General features: G+C 40.4%; 1 protein-coding gene across 2 annotated transcripts in view; it reads right to left on the bottom strand.

The window, feature by feature from the left end:
• Nucleotides 1-21,214, bottom strand: part of LOC137249525 (uncharacterized) — a 172,940-nt gene that overhangs the window by 19,069 nt on the left and 132,657 nt on the right. For both annotated transcript variants that reach the window (XM_067781121.1, XM_067781122.1), the window contains exons 2-4: nucleotides 19,165-20,386; nucleotides 10,085-10,655; nucleotides 5,878-6,131 (exon numbers count right to left, since the gene is read on the bottom strand). In XM_067781121.1, the coding sequence (XP_067637222.1) occupies nucleotides 5,878-6,131; nucleotides 10,085-10,655; nucleotides 19,165-20,224 (1,885 nt within the window). In that variant the 5' untranslated portion in view covers nucleotides 20,225-20,386. The remainder of the gene's footprint in view (nucleotides 1-5,877; nucleotides 6,132-10,084; nucleotides 10,656-19,164; nucleotides 20,387-21,214) is intronic.

The raw sequence follows: 21,214 nt of genomic DNA, 5'->3' as shown, positions 1-21,214 counted from the left end.
TGCTATATACGTAAGCATTTTGTGAAAATTGAAGCTTCTAGCTGTTAAAACGGGGCAGAAATTGCCCAAAGTTTCTTATCTGAACAATCGGTTGTATGAGATATATACTATATATACAACCGATCTCTATGATTTTTTCAGACAACAATATATGCTATATACTTAAGCATTTGGTGAAATTTGAAGCTTCTAGCTGTTAAAATGGGGTAGAAATTGCGAAAAGTTTCTTATCTGAACAATCGGTTGTATGAGATATATACTATATATACAACCGATCTCTATGATTTTTTCAGACAACAATATATGCTATATACGTAAGCAATCGGTGAAATTAGAAGCTTATAGCTGTTAAAATGGGGTAGAAATTGCGAAAAGTTTCTTATCTGAACAATCGGTTGTATGAGATATATACTATATATACAACCGATCTCTATGATTTTTTCAGACAACAATATATGCTATATACGTAAGTATTCGGTGAAATTTGAAGCTTCTAGCTGTTAAAATGGGGCTAAAATTTGCGAAAATATATATATATATATACTATATATATATACTATATATACCACCATATATATACTATATATACCACCGATCTTTATGATTTTTTCAGACAACAATATATGCTAAATACCTAAGCATTCGTTGAAATTTGAAGCCTCTAGCTCTTAAAATGGGGCAGTAATTACGAAAAGTTCCTTATCTGAACAATCGGTTGTGGGGGATATATACTATATATACGACCGATCTCATCAATTTTTTCAGGCAACAATATGTGCAATATACGAAAGTATATGGTGAAGTTTGAAGCTTCAATCTGTTAAATTGGGTAAGATATTACAAAAATCCTCTTTTTCTGAAAAATCGGTTGGATGGAGGATATATGCTATAGTGATCCGATCCGGTCGGTTCCGACAAATGTCTAATCGGACACCCAAATACACCCGCTCACCAAATTTTATCAAGATATCTCAAAAATTGAGGGACTAGTTTGTATACAAACAGACAGACGGACAGACGGACATGGCTAAATCAACTCAGCTCTTCAACCTGATTATTTCGGTATACTTAATGGTGGGTCTATCTATTTTCCTTTAAGGACTTACAATTTTCGGTTTCGTGACGAAATTAATATACCATTTCATTTTCATGAAAGGTATAATTAAGGGGGCATGGTATGGAATGCTGCAAATATCATCTACATGCAAATGTTGAGTCTGTTAAGCTACAACAAATAATCAAATATGCAAATGTGCTATTAAGCATTTGGGTACGCCAAGCGTAGTTGTGTGTGTAGGAATTTCACAAATTGAAAAAAAGTGAAATCGGAAAATTTCTGCTGATATTGGCAATTTGCAAATACACATATTATAGTAATTTGATTGTTTATTTTGCATAAATGTGCATGTATGTGTGAAAGAATACTCCGCGCTTCTTTTACTCCATCGACAACAATGGTGTCTCTGTTGGCTTGCCGAATGTTTACTGTCGCAAAGCCTAGTTACTTTGGTATTTTATTTGTAAGAAAATCTGTACGCGTTTGATGTGTGTGAGTTACACATATGCACAAATACATACAGATTCTATTTGAACTTCTATCTGACTTAGTACTCCATTATTGGCCATTATTGTCATTGACATACATGAAAATTTACGATACTTCACGCAGTGCTTGCTGATATAGTAATGGTAAGTGACAAAAGAACAGATCAACTGCTTGAATGGACTGACGAAGTAACCGTTAATCGTAGTTTTCTTTAAGATTTTGTTAGTTGAAATCATATTGAATTTTAAGTTAGAAAAGCCAGTGCGAACTGGGTTAAGCTTCTTAAGGTAAGTATTATCTACAAGGAGTGAAACAACTGTAGTGACAACAAGTAAGGAAGGCTAAGTTTGGGTGTAACCGAACATTACATACTCAGCTGAGAGCTATGGAGACAAAAGAAGGGAAAATAACCATGTATGAAAATGAACCGAGGGAAACCCTGGAATGTGTATCAAATGAAAGGCATTAAAGAGTATTTTATGAACGAGTGGGCCATAGTTCTATAGGTGGACGCCATTTAGGTATATAGCCATAAAGGTGGATCAGGGTTGACTCTAGAATGCGTTTGTACGATATGGGTATCAAATGAAAGGTGTTAATGAGTATTTTAAAAGGGAGTAATCCTTAGTTCCATAGGTGCAGGCCTTTTCGAGATATCGCCATAAAGGTGGACCACGGGTGACTCTAGAATTTGTTTGTACGATACGGGTATTAAATGAAAGGTTTTAATGAGCTTTTTAAAAGGGCGTGGGCCTTAGTTCTATAGGTGGACGCCTTTTCGAGATATCGCCATAAAGGTGGACCAGGGGCGATTCTAGAATTTGTTTGTACGATATGGGTATCAAAAGAAAGGTGTTAATGAATATTTTAAAAGGGAGTGGGCCTTAGTTCTATAGGTGGACTTTTCGAGATATCGCCATAAAGGTGGACCAGGGGTGACTCTATAATTTGTCTGTACGATATGTGTATTAAATGAAAGGTGTTAATGAGTATTTTAAAAGGGCGTGGTCCTTAGTTCCATAGGTGCAGGCCTTTTCGAGATATCGCCATAAAGGTGGACCACGGGTGACTCTAGAATTTGTTTGTACGATACGGGTATTAAATGAAAGGTGTTAATGAGTATTTTAAAAGGGAGTGGGCCTTAGTTCTATATGTAGACGCCTTTTCGAGATATCACCATAAAGGTGGACCAGGGGTGACTCTATAATGTGTTCGTTCGATATGAGTATCAAATGAAAAGTGTTAATGAGTATTTTAAAAGGGAGTGGGCCTTAGTTCTATAGGTGGACGCCTTTTCGAGATACCGCCATAAACGTGGACCAGGGGTGACTCTATAATGTGTTTGTACGATATGGGTATCAAATTAAAAGTATTAATGCGGGTTTTAAAAGGGAGTGATGGTAGTTGTATATGTGAAGGCGTTTTCGAGATATTGACCGAAATGTGGACCAGTTTGACCCAGAACATGATCTGTCGGGTACCGCTAATTTATTTATATATGTCATACCACGAACATTATTCCTGCCAAGATTCCAAGGGCTTTTGATTTCGCGTTGCAGAACTTTTTTCATTTTCTTCTACTTAATATGGTAGGTGTCACACACATTTTACAAAGTTTTTTTCTAAAGTTATATTTTGCGTCAATAAACCAATCCAATTACCATGTTTCATCCATTTATTTATATTTGGTATACAATTATGGCATTTTTTTCATTTTTCGTAATTTTCGATATCGAAAAAGTAGGCGTGGTCATAGTCGGATTTCGGTCATTTTTTATACCAATACAAGGTGAGTTCACATAAGTACGTGAACTAAGTTTAGTAAAGATATATCGATTTTTGCTCAAGTTATCGTGTTAAGGGCCGAGCGGAAGTACAGATGGTCGATTGTGTATAAAAACTGGGCGTGGCTTCAACCGATTTCGCCCTTTTTCACAGAAAGCTGTTATCGTCCTAGAATCTATGCCCCTACTAAATTTCACAAGGATTGGTAAATTTTTGTTCGACTTATGGCATTAAAAGTATCCTAGACAAATTAAATGAAAAAGGGCGGAGCCAAGCCCATTTTGAAATTTGCTTTTATTTTTGTATTTTGTTGCACCATATCATTACTGGAGTTGAATGTTGACATTATTGACTTATATACTGTAAAGATTTTACATTTTTTGTTACAATTTTACTTAAAAAATTTTTTTTTTTAAAAGTGGGCGTGGTCGTTCTCCGATTTTGCTCATTTTTATTAAGCATACATATAGTAATAGGAGTAACGTTTCTGCAAATTTCATCATGATATTTTCAACGACTGCCAAATTACAGCTTGCAAAACTTTTAAATTACCTTCTTTTAAAAGTGGGCGGTGCCACGCCCATTGTCCAAAATTTTAGTAATTTTCTATTTTGCGTCATAAGTTCAACTCACCTACCAAGTTTCATCGCTTTATCCGTCTTTGGCAATGAATTATCGCACTTTTTCGGTTTTTCGAAATTTTCGATATCGAAAAAGTGGGCGTGGTTATAGTCCGATATCGTTCATTTTAAATAGGAATCTGAGATGAGTGCCCATGAACCTACATACCAAATTTCATCAAGATACTTCATAATTTACTCAAGTTATCGTGTTAACGGACAGACGGACGGACGGGCATGGCTCAATCAAATTTTTTTTCGATGCTGATGATTTTGATATATAGAAGTCTATATCTATCTCGATTCCTTTATACCTGTACAACCAACCGTATAAAAATTAAGAAACAATTTTGGAATTTTGTACCTAAAAGGGGGGTAAATTAAGCCAACATTGCTTTTTTTATTTAGTATTGGGTCACTTGGTTCCAACGACCCAATTTCCAAAGCTTCGATGACAGACAACGCTGTAGTCCATAAATTCTGTTAGAATATCTTGGTCTTATGTCAATTGTACAGCACAAGTTATTAAATAGTAGAGCACCAAGTGACATAAATTCCAAGAATCATGAATCAATAATGTTAGAGGATGCAACCAGAGCAGTTCACCATCCCATGGCCGGTTGAATGACCAAATATATCCCTTAAGGCAGCTTTTTTTGCTAGAACATACATATTCGCTTAAGCTTCAACGCCTGTATCTACGAAAATATCTTCTTCTTTTATTGGAACCTGTATAGAATTCCTAGAAGCGATCATTTTGCTTGCTAAATTCCCCTTTGAAAAATGCTGGACTGAACCAAGTACACGGCTATAATGTATTGGGACGGGCATACATTTATTGTGAGCACAGCTCGATAAGCCATCACCACTGTCCCAACAATCGATATACCAAAGACACGTTCAAAAATATCGGTGGCGCCGATTATACAGGCGAACCCTGTGGTGGAGAGGTAGCGTGCTGGCCCAACTAACCGAATGTGACCGACTGAAGTGATAGTAAAACCAGTAGCAAAATACTTTAGAAAATTCTTTATAAAATATTCGCTCCTCGGCACTGGTTGGGCAAGCCTCTTGAGTGCATTTCTGCTATGAGGAACATCTCAGCAAAAAAAAAATTCATCAGCCTTAACAGAATCCTTTGAGTGTCGGCATAGAAGAAGAATTGTACGGCCTTAATCTACCGGAATGTATTAATTCAGTCAATAATTAACGCTAAGCCGTTTAGAAATTTGGATATTGTGTCACAAGAAGCTGCGGTAGCTGACGCCAGTTAGGAACACCAAGATTAAGTTGTTTTCCTCCTACCTTTTTGGTGAAGGTCTCCTCTTTCTATTCTTCCGAATACGGGTGCCGATAGAAATACATTCTGAGCCGGAGCAGCTTCATACAGTCGCACACCGTTTGCCAGCCGTTCATTGCATCTACGTAGAGCTCACACAGCTCATGTGGTTGTTGTTGTACCAGTGCTTCATACAGCTCATCATTATACCTTCTGAGATACCCTTCATAGGTATCACAGACAGGACCATACAACTTCTGAAGAAGTTTTCTCTTCTTCCTTCGTCTATCCACCGAACTAGATTCTGAGCAATATATCGGAACAAGCATGAGGAGAGACTTTTAAACAATATGGTAATTTCAATTCGAAAAAGCAACAAAAACTCAAACATTTTGTATACAGCTTTGACCCTTTTCGCCGTCCTCCCTTCGTTGCAAAGGTGCGCTGTTCATATTTCCATATACGTGGGTACTTTCTATCTGTACAATGCCCCTTACTATACTACTCTACTAACTGAAGTATCGCTTTCTTTAATTTCTAGTCGTCAATAACTATTGCATATTTTTAGGAGTCATTACAAATATCATTTCCTTCCTCAAGCAACAACACTATTTTACCTAAATTAAAGCCACTCTTTAAATACTTACCAATAGTAGTCAGCACTGTTAGCGAATAGAGAAATGCTTTAGCAAAATTCCATTCATGTGGTCCTTGACCATGCCCACCATGCGTATGCAAAAGTACAGCTTCCGTTGCTGGACTATTACCGGCAATCGCAGCGCCATTTCCGCCACCACCGGCTATGCTGCCATCCATTTCATGTGATAATTGCAGCAGAGCATCCTCGTTCAATCTCTTGATTAATTGGTCTTGAAATTTGGCAATTTCCAAAGCGGCGAGCCTAAAAGTAGGCAAAGCAAATAGAAAGGAGAAAAAAAAAAAACAAATTTAAACACGACTTCCGATAACTGTTGATATAATTATTTAATACGTTAAAAATTGAATTATCTTCTTAATTGGACCGAAGAATGTAGCCATTATATCAAGTATGTAGGTATGGTCTTCCCTTACGGCTCCCCTTATAAAAGTTCAGCGATAAGCTAACGAGCTCATAACAAGTGCACTTCTCTCCATCCCTAGTTGCACTCTCCTTTGGTCAACGGTTGAAAACGGGATGTCCATTCGGTAGTGACAAGCTCGTCTTAAGGTATCAGAATGCGGCTAAGCTCCACTGCTACGTTCCTCAAGCCGCACTAATGACCATTAAATAAGCTTCTAGATAGTCAATCTTTCAAAATTGAGCTCCTATTGCTTTCTAGATCTTGGTAGAGCAAGAACGAATTAGCCAGGTTAGGCCCGGGTCAACGTACTCAAAAATATTTTAGGCAACGATGTCATGGACGGAACAGATGGGCTACCCGAGATAGCACCACCACCGCGCTAAATGCCATTAGCACCCAGATAAATTGTGGTTTAAATCAGAAGCCCCACCATAGACCAGTACTTGTAGCGCTAGATCTATCAAAAGCTTTTGATACGGTCAACCATGGCACGTTACTGCAAGACTTGGAAGGGTCTACCCTTCCCCCATGTCTTAAAAGGTGGCGCGAAAATTATCTGGGTGGTCGGCAGGCATCGGTGCAATTCAGAAACGAAACATCAAAGCCAAGAAGAATTAAACAAGGGGCGCCACAGGGTGGTGTTCTATCCCCAATTTTGTTTAATTTGTACATATCAAGACTACCTTCGCCACCGGAAGGAGTTACTATCGTTTCTTACGCCGATGAGAGCACAATAATGGCCACAGGCCCGGGCCCACAGATCGATGAGCTTTGCAACAGAATAAACGGCTACCTCCCTGATCTCTCCAGTTTTTTCGCCTCGCGAAACCTGGCATTAATACCGACTAAATCATCCGCGACCTTATTTACAACTTGGACGTCCCAAATGTCGACCATTTTGAACATCCACGTCGATGGCACTACGCTACCGACTGTCCTACACCCCAAAATCTTGGGTGTGACGTTTGATTAGGATCTACATTTTGGTGAGCACGCAGCCGAAATTGTTGCGAAAATCCAGAGCCGTAATAAAATCCTTAAATCTCTTGCTGGTAGTACTTGGGGAAAAGACAAAGAAACGCTCATTACCACATACAAAGCAATTGGCCAGCCGTTTGCGTGCTACGCGTCCCCTATATCGTCGCCAAGACTAAAAACTACCCACTGGAAGAAGCTACAGGCCTGCCAAAATACTGCGCTCAGAACCGCCACGGGCTGTCTTCTTATGTCCCCAGAACACTATCTACATAATGAGGCGAGAATACTCCCCATCAGGGAGAGAAATGAGATGCTAACCAAACAGTTCCTGTTGAATACCCAGAAACCTGGGCATCCCAACAGACATCTGATTGATGAGCCAACACCGCCTAGGGGCTTAAGGAGTCATCTTCGTAAGCATTTTGAGGAAATACGGCACCTGAGAACTCAGCCGTATGAAGGAAAAAAACACAAGTAGGTCCTTGGTGAACTCCACAAACAGGCGTCGGACCTTTATGCCGGGAATTGCCCGGTGAATCCAGTATTCAGAGAACAGTGCCCAAAACTTGCGGAAGAGGAACGCATACTCCCCAGGGAAACGCGAGTCACTCTGGCTCAACTTCGTTCTGGATACTGTAACAGGTTAAACTCTTACATATCCAGAATCAACCCCGACATACAAAATGTATGCCCCGTTTGCAATGTGTCCCCACATGACACCAGCCATCTCTTTAATTGTAATGTGGAACCAACGCCTCTAACACCCCTTTCATTACGGCCCACCCCTGTCGAAACAGCAAGTTTCCTTGAACTCCCGTTAGAGGATATTGATGACAATTTGTGATCGGTCGCAGCTATTAGGTGGGGCGAAACATTGCTACAACAACAACAACAACATGGGCTACGCATTTGTCAAATATCTACATTTTGGCTAAAGTTGGGTTGGAAACCTTTTGAATGATCCTCTGCAGCCAGCATAAATGTGGCGGAACTTGCCTCCTCATCTACTCAGCTGTAGTTTCTTCGCTTTAGCAAACTAGTATATTCTCGCCAGCGGGTTAGGGGGATTAGAATATACCCGTGGTAGGTATGGTCGTAAGAGGCGACTAAAATACCAAATTGATTCAAGGGGTTGTGTAGCGCAACCCTCTCAAGGGGTTGCCAGCGAAATATATAGCTTCTCCAACCCAATTGTCAACCTCACCTACCCGTGGAGAATCCTGTTCCATTAGCTCCTCATGGAACTAGGGGATGGGGAGGGCGGGATGGCATAGAAGGTTTAAAATGGTCATATAAATCGATCCCGAGGTGGTCGGGCTAGTACCTTAATGGTGCTTTGTTACCGAAATGTACCGGATCTATATCCGGCAAAGGACCACATCCCCTTCGAGCAGTTTCTTTATCGTTAACACAACAACAACAACAACAGTATAATCCCACAACTAGATCCCGATGAAGACACCACTCGCTGAACCATTATTTCGCCGGTTGTTTATTCTGGCGAATATTAGCATCGCTATGCTGTTAGTAAATAATCACAACAACAAAAACAGCAAGCAGACACACTTATGTACAAGGCAACGAAGAATATTCATACACACAAACAGCAGCTTGAAGCAGAGAGATTATTTCACATATGTACATATGCATATGTACCGGACAGCTAAGAGCAGAAGTTGTTACTCACATATACACACGCATATGGCTAGAAGAAAAACATAAACTATATATATACATGTACATATATGCAAAATAACCAAGCATTAGATACAACATTTCTAGAAGGCATGATCGTGAAACGTCTAGGCAATAGGATAAATGGGTGAACGAGGTAACCGAGAGTATAAAAGCAGCGCAAGCTGAGGAATCAGTAATCAGTTTGATTTAAACACGCTATTACTTACTTAATTGGCGCTTAACCGTCTAAACGGTTATGGCCGTCCAACAAGGCGCGCCAGTCGCTCCTTCGCTCCGCCAACCGGCGCCAATTGGTCACACCAAGGGAGTTTAAATCGTTTTCCACCTGGTCCTTCCAACGGAGTGGGGGCTGCCCTCTACCTCTGCTTCCATAGGCGGGTTCCGATAGAAACACTTTCTTGACCGGAGCATCATCTTTAATTCGCATAACATGGCCTAGCCAGCGCAGCCGCTGCGTTTTAATTCGCTGGACTATGTTGATGTCTGCGTATAGCTCGTACAGCTCATCATTAAATCTTCTTCGGTACTCGCCATCGCTAACGCGTAGAGGTCCATAAATCTTTCGAAAAACTTTTCTCTCGAACACTCCCAAAGCCGCTTCATCTGCTGTTGTCATGGTCCATGCTTCTGCCCCATATAGCAGAACGGGCACGATAAGTGACTTGTAGAGTATGATTTTCGTTCGCCGAGAGAGGACTTTACTTTTCAATTGCCTACCTAGTCCAAAGTAGCATTTATTGGCAAGATTGATTCTTCGCTGGATTTGATTCTTCGCTGGATTTCAGTGCTGATTATCAGGAACTCCCCAAAATTCGTTACAATATATTATCCCATAACACGAAAAAAGGAAAACATAATATGATGTTACGGAATACAACATAAAATAATAACACATAATAAAACATAGCACAGCTTAAGATAACTAGTCATAACTCGTTGTTGTCTTAGCACAACAAAAATATTTATGTATACATTTGCCGATTAATTTTATCTAATTTACAAAATATTTTGCCATTTTAACATGTAAAACACTTTTACTCATATGTAGCATACATAGTTCCCTATTCCCTTATGTGCATAATAAATCACATATCATAAATCATCACATTTCACTTACTTTGTCCAATTCTCTTTGTATAGTATATTTAGTGACACCGTTATATCCCAGATATTCTCAATGGTGCGTTGTCGTACTTCCTGTGTATCCGCTGACAGAGCTAGATGCGCCGAACTGACGCCATCACTGTTACTCGCTCCAAACTCATCAGCATGACCAAAGTCAACCGAGCCAGTGATACCATTTTCCTCATCATTCAATGGCACAATGCCCTCCAGTAGGGTAGACGGGCCACCAGCAGCAGAATAAGTAGCACCAGATAATGATGCAAGTGTAGATGTTGAGGAAGAAGACGACGCTGAGGAAGATGAAGATGACGAGCTATGTGAAGAGAATGTATTTGGTGGTGATAACGCTGTACAATTGTCCACATGCATTTGTTCGGGTGAAGTGTGATAAATATTTTCGACATTACCACCATTTCCACGTTTGGTTGAGGGGAGTGTACGCTGTTGTTGCTGCTGCAATTGTTGACGTTGACGCTGCAGCACTGCATGATGACTATAATGATGATGATGGTGATGTAGAAACGTTGAGTCCTCGTTCTCGATTGTTAGAAATATGAACGAACCTGTGAATGACAATAGAAAAGCGAAAGATGGTTATAAGAGATGTGAAAACGAAATTATTTATGTTGTTGTTGTTGTTGTTTATGATAAGGGAAATGAAGATGAATTCCTGTTATGCATAAACCCAAGTGACATAGCGAGCGTTGTGTGTGTGTGTGTATGTGTGTATGTCAAAGAATGATGTAAAGCATTCGTCCTTAACTTTTTCCAAACGATAATGAGGGTCCAAACGGAAACACCAAGTGTTGGTAGCATATTTTGTATGAACTCACTCAAGGATATGCACTTCACTTCGTTCGCTTAAGTAGTAATCTGTGTTGTTTTTATTACATTTTACTCTTTCTTCTGGTTTTTTCTAGTGTTTATTTGTGGCACAAACTATTGTATAGCAGAGTAGTTGACTTAAAATGTGCGCAAATAAGAACTAATTTTTGCGAAAATGTGCTCTACGAATGCACAGTGGGTTTGTGGTGATGATATGACAAAACAACGCACATCAACCAAAAAATAACATAACAAAACATAGCATAACTTACTACAACATAACATAACCTAACACAATATAGCATGATAAAGCATAACATAACACAGCACAAAAGAATGCCACACAACAAGAATTAAAAACATAAAACATAATATTACACAACATAACTTAAAATACATAATTAGTCATAGCATAACTTAAATAAAATAACATAGCTTGAAAAAGCCGTTATTTAAGATAATGAAACTTAGCGCTATACAATAAAACATAATACTCATAATTTAACATAGCATAACATAACAGCAACATAACAATAAAACAGATGTTAATAGAAATAACATATCATTATGTAAAAACACAAGACATAACATAACCTAACATTACATGCACAGAATAATAACGTATGCTTACAAAACACAACACAACAAAACATAAAATAACTTAACATAACAAAATATGACACAGCACTATATAACACAACATAACATAATATAAAAAACCAAAACATAAATAAATACAACATAACATAAAACAAAATTTAGGAAAACTTAACATCACACATTCCTAATATTTCAAAGTTCAATATTCTATGGCTGGCCATGATTGGTTAGTGTTTAGTGTAACATTCTACTCGACTAAATATGCGTTCAAGCGAAACCTCGCTTTCACAAGGAGATCACGTCAAGGCACTCTGCTAGAGATGGCAGTGTCAAATCTACACCGCACGGCTACACAAGCTGAGCATAATCAGTGTACTCAATGACCACCGCGGGTTAGGGGCCTTAGAATATACCCGCGGTAGGTATGCCTGTCGTAAGAGGGACTAAAATACCAAACTGATTCAAGGGGTTGTGTAGCGCAACCCTCTCAAGGGGTTGGCGTAATATATACCTTCTCCAACCCAAATGTCAACGTCACCTATCCGTGGCGAACCCTGTTTCATTAACAGCCGAGGCTCTGGCGAAACTCCTGATGGATCTAGGGGATGGGAGGGCGATATCGCCTAGAAGGTTTCATGTGGTCATACCAAATCGTTCCCGAGATGGTCGGGCTAGTACCTTTATGGTGCTTGGTACCTGAATGTACCGAGAAGGTAAATCGCGTCTACTTAAATAGTCTGTTTAAATACAAGCCGTAAATTTATGTCATTCAAATCAAAACTGTGGTTACTAATTCAGAAGAAGAAGAATAAGTCAGTCAAGATCCGCTAGCGGGTTAGGGGGTCAGAATATACCCGCGGTAGATATGCCTCTCGTAAGAGGCGAGTAAAATACCAGATTCAAGGGGCTGTGTAGCGCAACCCTTTCAGGTTGCCAGCGAAATATATGGCTTCTCCAAGCCCAATTGTCAACCTAACCTATCCGCGGTGAATCCTGTTTCACTAACAGGCGAGGCTCTGGCGACTCCAAGCTACTCATGGAACTTGATGGTGGGGAGGGAGGGATGGCCTGAAGGTTTAATTTGGCCATATAAATCGTTCCCGAGATGGTCGGGCTAGCACCTTAATGGTGCTGTGTTACCGGAGCGTACCGGATCTGTATCCGGCAAAGGACCATCACATCGATAACACTCCCCATAGCCTTCGGGGAGAAACCTTATCGCTACAACAACAACAACAACAAGTTAGTCAAGATGACAACCATACGCTCCGTACTGATACTCAGCAAGGAGGTTGACCCCAAGTTTTGCATTATTACCAATTTGAGAATAACCTACAACTTGTGAGCTCTATTCTAACGGAAGTTATTGTAAGGTCTGCTAGTCCGTAAGATCAGAGTTATAGCTCTAGTACATTTTTTAGGAAGAGGGAATTACCCGTTGTTGTTGTTGTTGTATTAACAGTGATTCGCCCCATTCAATGGGCACGACCACTACAAATTGTCATCAAAGTCCTCTAACGACAGTCCAAGGAATCTGGCTGTTTTAACATGGGCGGACCGTGGGGAGATTGGTGTTAGAGGCGTAGGTTCCACATTACAATTGAAAAGATGGTTGGTGTTATGTGGGGATATATCGCATGTAGGACATACATTACGTATGTTGAGCCTTCCTCACCTGTGCTTTTCTTAAGCGCCGTCAAGAAATACTGACAGAAAAGTTCAAGTTTGAGTTTCTCTTTCAATAACCGCCATCATTCCCCATTAACAACATGGTTCAGTAAAATATGGATAGAACCTAGAAACGGCCAGAAAGCAAATTACTTTGAGGATTGAAAAAAATGCTGACCAGATTTTCCGCCTCAAAACACTGTCCTTTAAAGGGCAACCAAGGGAATATGCAGTTAGTGCTACTGCTACCAAGCACACAAGAGAAGATACAAGTTGATAAGTTACTTATATAAATTCACATATCCAAAGATAAATACACACACACATATATCTCAGTTTATATTTGTTAAGTAAACGCAGCCAAAACGAAAACAAACCGCAGAGAAGGTCTTGCACAATGTTGTCTACGTCTTACTTTCATATTTGTAATGTCGTGCATCAGCTCAAATATTAGTGGTGCCATCTTTAGGCGGCCACCGTGGTGTGATGGTAGCGTGCTCTGTCTACCACACCGTATGCCCTGGGTTCACACCCCGGGAAAAACAAAATCAAAATTAGAAGAACATTTTTCGAAGCGGGGTCGCCCCTCGGCAGTGCTTGGCCAGCGCTCCGAGTGTATTTCTGCCATGAAAAGCTCTCAGTGAAAACTCATCTGCCTTGCAGATGCCGTTCGGAGTCGGCATAAAATATGTGGGTGTCGTCCGGGCTATTTGTAGGGAAAATCAAGAGGAGCACGACACAAATTGGAAGAGAAGTTCGGCCTTAGATCACTTCGGATGTTATCGCGCCTTGCATTTATTTTTTTTATCTTTAATTTTGTTGCTCGTTAAGTTTGCTAAAAAAGTCAATGGGAAAAGCAATGCTGCGAGGGTGGCTTACAATTGGTCTCTATAAAACAGTTTTAAACTAACTTAGGAGTATTGAAAATCATTCTTGTCTGAGGAAATATTGCTTTCATTCAAGCTTGTGGCTTGGTGCATGGAAAAAATTTACTCCTGACTCAAAGGCAGGAGTTTTAAGAGGTAGAAAGGTACTTTTGTACCTTATGTGTATCTATTGAAGGGCTATTTGAAAAAGGAATACAGTTGAGGAAACTGTGTTGAGTTTTGCGACTCAGTGGGGCCGAGGGTAAAAGTGTATTCGGGGTAGCGGTAGAATATCTTGTTGGCATTCTGAACAAAGTTGCTCGGAAAGACTATCTGATAAAGATGTAGTGTTTCGTATTTGAGTTTTGATATCAAACTACACGTTGGTTCTAGTTTCTCTATCGAAGAAATGCAGGAGATTTATGGCAGGCGCTTGTGAACTGCTAGAACTTTTATTAGCCTTCTGTACAAGCGATGGTTGGGCTTTTGGATAAGAAGTCGCAAGATTTACTAAGCTCAAACTCTTACAAGACTGTTTGGTCGATATTAGATGCTACTGAGGTTTTCACCCTAAAAGTCTCTTAAGAGAAGATTGTAAAGAAACTTGCAATAGCCGAGAAGGGGTTGCAGTTCACTACGAAAGACTGTTAGAACTTACATACAGCCCTAGAATCTGCATTCCATAGCAGAATTTTGCTCTTATTTTATATGCAAGAGGGCAAACACTTTCATATTGGAGATCCATTATCCAGTCTCACGTTTAATACCAGAATTAATACGGTTCCGATATTAGAAGCCACTCAAAACATGATTGAACGTTGATGAGATGATGAGGTGTTTCGTATTGTATTTGGTCACTCTACATGTAGCTGGCGTGGATATGACAAGAACTCCAACAGAGTAAGAAGGTATTGAGTTCAGTGGCTAAAGAAAACTAGCAGTGCAACGTGAGTCTCTCGAGATAGATTGCGTTGTTCTACACCGACGAGTCAAATGGATGATAATGTCTTGTTGTTGTATTAAAATAATGACACTCCCCAAAGGTTCAAGTGACCTTCAACAAAATTAGGAGCTGCCTAATAAAGGCATGCCCTTCGCTATTAACAATATTTCAGAAATGTTAACAGTGTACAAAGACAAGTTGAGGATCACTGTTAGAAAACTGAATTCATCGGACTGCAGATGATCCAGCATCGCCTCCCTCGTGTGAGTGAGGGATACATTATTCTTTTTGCTCTGGAGAAAACTCCTAGTGTTTTGCATCCTGACATTGCTCTCCGAAGGATTTATAATGAGCTACGGACTGTAAAAGCCCGTGCAATGCTGAGTTGGAAAAATAATATGCGGCGCTCACAGAAGCGGAGAATTTATAAATGCAGTTCTTTAACTCGAGTCGCTTACGTATGTAGTAGTCGCCTATTATTTTGTTAAGGCTGACACTTTGTCTGGGAAATAGTGGTGAATATTATGCGTTTTTAGTGCAAAAATAAAGTGAGACGTAGCATGAGAAATCAATTTACGAGTGGTTTCCGATGAAGGATGTCCATAATCCAGGTGATAGGAAAGTTGTTGTTCCTGTAGCGATAAAGATACTCTCCGAAGGTTTTGGGGAATGTTATCGTTGTTGATGGTCCTTTGCCGAAAATACATCCGCTACATGACGGTCATAAGTACCATTAAGATATGAGTGCAATCATCTCGGGAACGGCTTAATATGGCCACATTGAACCTTCTAAGCCATTTTGTCTCTATGAGGAACTTGAGGTCAACAGCGCCTCGGCTGCACAAGAAACAGGATTCGTCACGGGTAGGTGAGGTTGACAATTGGGTTAAAAAAGCAATAAGTTGCACTGGCATCCATTTGAAAGGGTTTTGCTATACAAACCCTAAGTCAATTGGATATTTTAGTCGCCTCTTACGACGGGGTATATTCTAAGCCCACTCACCCGATGGGAGCTAGCATAGTGACATTTGCTCATCCAAGTCATCAGTTCAAGTCGATTTAGATAAGATAAATACCCACCCATCTGCTCCAAAAAAAAATCGGGGAGCTGCCCAAAGATGCTCTAGTGTTAAAACTTGTGCAGTGGGATATGGCGGATTTGAAAAAAAGAAGTGAGTTCCAATTACTTGAGAAGTTGGATGTGTAAACATGCAGGCGCATGTAACACTCCGGCAACAAATCGATAACTTTTTTATGAACTACAGATAACTTTTTGATATTAAATCGATAACTTTTTAATAAAAATATAGATTTATTTTCGATAACAATTCGATAACACGCCGATAACAAATCGATAATACTCCGACTAGAAGTCGATAAGTTTTCGATAATAATTAATCGATAAATTTTCGATAGTAAATCGATAACTTTTCAATAAATTGTCGATAAAAATTTATAACTCATCTACAAACCTAGATATCATCTATAGCACCTTACAACCAATCTCCCTTTCGTAACGATTACGCTTCCGCTTACATTCTGTATTAGTTACTCCATACCGTGACTAAAGCATAAGTAATATGACAGCCCTATTATGTTAGAATAAACACAAAATCATTTTTGGTTTGTCTTGTTTGGAAGGCAAGTCAAGCGCATTGCCTATTGCACTACGTAAGTCTAGAAGATGTCCTCATAATCTTTATAAAGATTTTGGGATCAGCGATTACCGATGGCGCTCTCACAAGCAGCACGCAGTTCCACAGGCATCGACTGGGCATGCTCCACTTCCACTACTTTTCGAGAATTTTTCGTCCACTCCATTTACTTTTTAGTTTACCCTTGTACGTGCTTAGTCAACCACAGTTTCCGGACACTTGTAACTTTTAAATCCTGCCCGAACTCATTAAAGTATATACCACATAATCAAAAGCTAACTGTATTTGAAGTACATACAATATAAGAAGTAAAAATTAAAAACACAAAGAAGTCCAGAGCTTTGTATTTTAGTCGCTTTAAGTGTGTCAATGAGTGTGTGTGTGTGTGTGTGTTTAAAGTTTAAAGTCCTTGTAAGTGTTAATTAACGTTGGAAGCGTGCGAAAGCGAGCACAAGTCCTTGAGACAACATAATCGTTATTACACATGGATTGGATGTTGTTTGCTTAAACTGTGAATAGAATGGCTGGACTAAAGAGACTTTAAGATTGCCTGTTGGGTCAGCGTGCGTCCTTGTGTATGTATGTGTGAGTTGACTAATTTTATCCATTTGACTTAGTGTTAAGGCTAAGCATAAATTGTTCTTGGTATATTTAGTATTTGCTGTATGCCTCACTCTCCTCCCACTCTCTTCTTAACGTCCTTCCTTACTCTTAGCCTTTCAACGTTTTCGCAACTTTTGTGTAATTTTAAGACATTAAGCATTTTTACACTTCACAGCTTCACTTTAATTGCTTCGAATGTCACGTACTCGTTGTAATGGTTTTCTCTGTTCTTGAATGTGGCGCAAAAGTAACAACAACACATTCTTATTGAGAAAATATTCGAAGCTGCATGCAGTAGAGTGATATACCCAATTAATGGTAATTTGTATGCGAAAATGTTGAATTTCTTGTTGATGCATGTGTGTGTGTGTATGTGTGTGGCTACATAAATTGCACTTGTTGCAGAACTTTCAATTTTAATGGCTAGTAGAATGAGATAGGTTGGGTTCCTTGGCGGAGAAAATAAGACACATTTTGTTAAACTTTGATTCAGTTTTTTGAGATACGCTATTTAGGAACTGGTCCGAGAACTCTGGCAGCAAAATGAAATCTATCTTACTCAGTCTGATGGTCAGGAGAACACTCAAATGTTGTTGCTACATAGTACTTATTACTAACGTTCGTTGTGGGTTTGGGTTACATGTGTAACTTTTGTCTTAATTGCCTTTTATGCCAATAGAAGCACTTTCTTCAGTACCTCCGATCTGCATTCGCTAGAATCTGATATAAGACCTTGAGGAGTATAGGACAGCGGAATGCTTATGGCTTTTGGTAAGTAGTGTAGTGCAGTTTGTGTGGTATGAGAAGCGGAGCAACTTCTGTGCATTGACCCAGCCTTAACCAATATCAGTTACGAGGCTTTGTGTTTGAAATATAAGTATTGTCCTTATTTGCTTTATTGGTTCCACTAGCTTTCATGCCTTGAAAAGTATGAGATGGCGGAGCGGTTTCGGTGCCTCTGCCCAGTAATCACTATCTTTGCTATGGCCGGGTATAAGGCTGTGTGTGAGTTGTGTATTATCTGGCTTTACTTCCCTTCCTGACTCGATGAGTACAAGAAGGTGCCTTCGATTGGATTAGTTATGAAATTTTAGGCTAGAACTGTAAGTGATGGCTTGACATGCCCTCCCTTGAAGAAGATAAGACGACCAATTATATTTCTATGAATGTTGGCCAGTGTATAACTTCTGTCTTTACTGCTGAGACGGTAAAGCATTTACTATACATTTGCCTACCTTCGCTAGAATCAGTATAAGGCTTTGTTCAGAGTAAGTTCCATATTTATAGCCATTCCTAGTTGTCGGAGCATGAGACGGCGGATGATTTATCGTACATTAGCCCAGACTTAAATAGGATTAGTTATGAGGCTTTGGGTCACAAGTATAAGAATTGCCTTTACCTGCTTTCCTGCCTTGAAGAGGAAGAGACGGCGATTTCTCTCCTTCCAAGTTAGCTGAGAAAGAAACGGAGGATACTTTTCGGTATATGTTCTTCGCCTTCACTCTTTAGGGAGAAGTGAAAGTGCTTGCTTTACTGGCCCCACTACTTTGAGAAGGATTTTGTAGCGTTGTTAAAAACGAAAAATGCTTGAAATTTGTGTGAAATTTGTAGACAGTCATTTTTTTTAGGAAAGATTGCAATGGATGATAGAAAATGAGCTTTGAGATTCAAGCTAGGAATCTAATTCGTTTGCATAAATAACTAATTAGCACGGGAGCTAGGAAACCGGTTGAGAAGGCGGAAAGTCCACATGGCAGGAGTCCAAAAATTGTTTAATATAAGCAACTCAAAGTGTTATCTTTAACTCGAAACTTTAAGAACAAGAATGCTTTGACTTTGGCGGTTCAAGGGCGCTGAAGGTCTTATCTTTTTTGATGCCGAAATCGTATTTATTAAATGTTTTCATACTCACCCAACAACGTGTAGGCCAACAGCAAAGCGCAAATCCCCAGATTCGTTATCATCGCCGACCAAATTGATTGTGCCTTTTGCTTTCGTCGTTTTTTCTGCTGCGGCTTCGTTGACGATGACGAACTTCCATTGCCAAAGCAGCAGCAACATTTCGTTGAACGTTTCGTATCCGCCCCACTAGTTGCGGAGTTGCCCATACCACTGCCGTGACCCGACGGATGACTGCCAAGTGCTGAGCCCATGTTAACGCTCGAACTAACACCTAACGTAACACCACTACCGCTCTTGAGTAGACCGACCGAAGGCGGAGGTGGTTGCTGTAGCGTTTGTTGTGTTGAATGCTGCATTGAGAGTACCGCTACAGGTGTTGTTGTCGTTGTATGCTGCAACAGTTCACTTGAATATGCTAGAGTGGCGGGTGGTGTTAGCTGCTGTGGTTGCGTTTGAGCATGGGACGCTGGCATATCGGTGTCAGTGAAATAATTGCTTGTCGCCGCTGAGGCAGGTAGCGTTAAAGTAGGTGGTTTTGGTAGCGTAGGCGATCCGTTTGGTGGGCCTGGACCTATCCCGCTGCCACACATACTCGGCGTTGGGGGTGGAAGACTGAGTGGTGTTGCTGCTACTGAAGCTGCTGCTGCTGCTGAGGCGGCGCTGGGATATTTGAGTATACCGACGGGCATATATGCAGGTGTGCTGTTTGAGACTCCATTGGCTGCTAGCAAGCCGCCTTCGATATCCTCAAGTGTTGGCATGGGTAGTAATGGTGTTTTAAAAGAAGTCGTGCCACCCACACAGCTAGATGCGCTACCCATCATTGTTATCGTAGATGGTGGTGGTGGTAGCGGCGGTGAAGTGGATGTTGGTAGCTGCCCATGTGGTATTATTGGTATGTTCGCGTATGTGATTGTTTCTGACGTAGGCGATGATACTGACGCACCCGCCGAGGTTGTCGTTAAGCTGCTGCTGCTCGGCGTAGAATAGCCATTGGTGTAACCACTGTCGTTCAGAAGCGCCGCAGATGGCGCTGATTGCACGGCGTATTTCTGCTGTTCGATATTCATGTTTCCGTGACGTGTGATTAGATTGACCAATGTTTTGTTATGCAGCGATTAAGCAATATACTGCGCACAGCGGGCAGCTTGGCGTGGAGGTTGGCATTTTCGGCGCTCGCAGAGATGAGTCTACTAAATTATTGGCAAAGATACATCCTGTTGATTATAAACCTGCAAGAAAGAGAAGAAAACTCGTTTTAGACTTGGCTGAATACAATAAAAATGTTGGGAATAGCAACGAAACAGACAAAATTAAAAACGAGATAGGAAGTAAGGTTCTCTAGAAAGGTTGCTGCACAAATAAGCAGGAGAGAATAATCTCAGACACCTGTGAACTATTTTGCCCGATCTGTAATGATCACAAATGTTCTAGGCGCAGACCGTGCTCTAAGCTGAATCAAAGTGCCACCGAAAGGAAATTGTCGTTTCATCTTTCGAACCTTTGAATACTCATTTGGGTGGTTGTTGTTGGATATGGGAAGTCCTTCCACCGGAAATAAATCCGGCAGGCTCCAATTTTAGCACCTTTCGGTAACAGCTCGAGTTCAGCAAAAAGACTGTTCGTCAACTCTCGAATCTTTGAGTTTAAGGGTTTAAATGACTGTTAAACCCCTTGAATCGTTGGGGTATAAACGAAACACGACACCCAAGCTATCTCTCGAATGGACCTTGTTACTGAGTTCAAACAAACTGAGTATGGATGCATGTTGTAACTAAGAGTTTGGCTGGCTTTTTTCAGGCTGCTCCTTTAATGCTGGCCCTTAGGCACAAGGTGACACTACATTTTGTTCGGCGTTGAGATATTTTTTGCTAGTTGTTGACGACAAGGCCACAGCCACAACTGAGGCAAGGTAACATTCAGTCAAAAAAGGGTCAAGTCCCCTCACTAAATAAAACAAAGTCTTTTAGTGCTAAGATCCAGAGAAGCTTTCCGTTCTAAGAGAGGGGAGCGCGATCGCAAGACAGTAAGGCTTGTCCGAATAAGACAGACGGCGTCGG

This window comes from Eurosta solidaginis, chromosome 4 (assembly GCF_040869045.1).
Source record: "Eurosta solidaginis isolate ZX-2024a chromosome 4, ASM4086904v1, whole genome shotgun sequence".
In the NCBI taxonomy this organism is placed as follows: Eukaryota; Metazoa; Arthropoda; class Insecta; order Diptera; family Tephritidae; genus Eurosta; species Eurosta solidaginis.
Note: the sequence above shows the minus strand (reverse complement) of the source record. Positions and strands in the feature narration are given on the sequence as shown.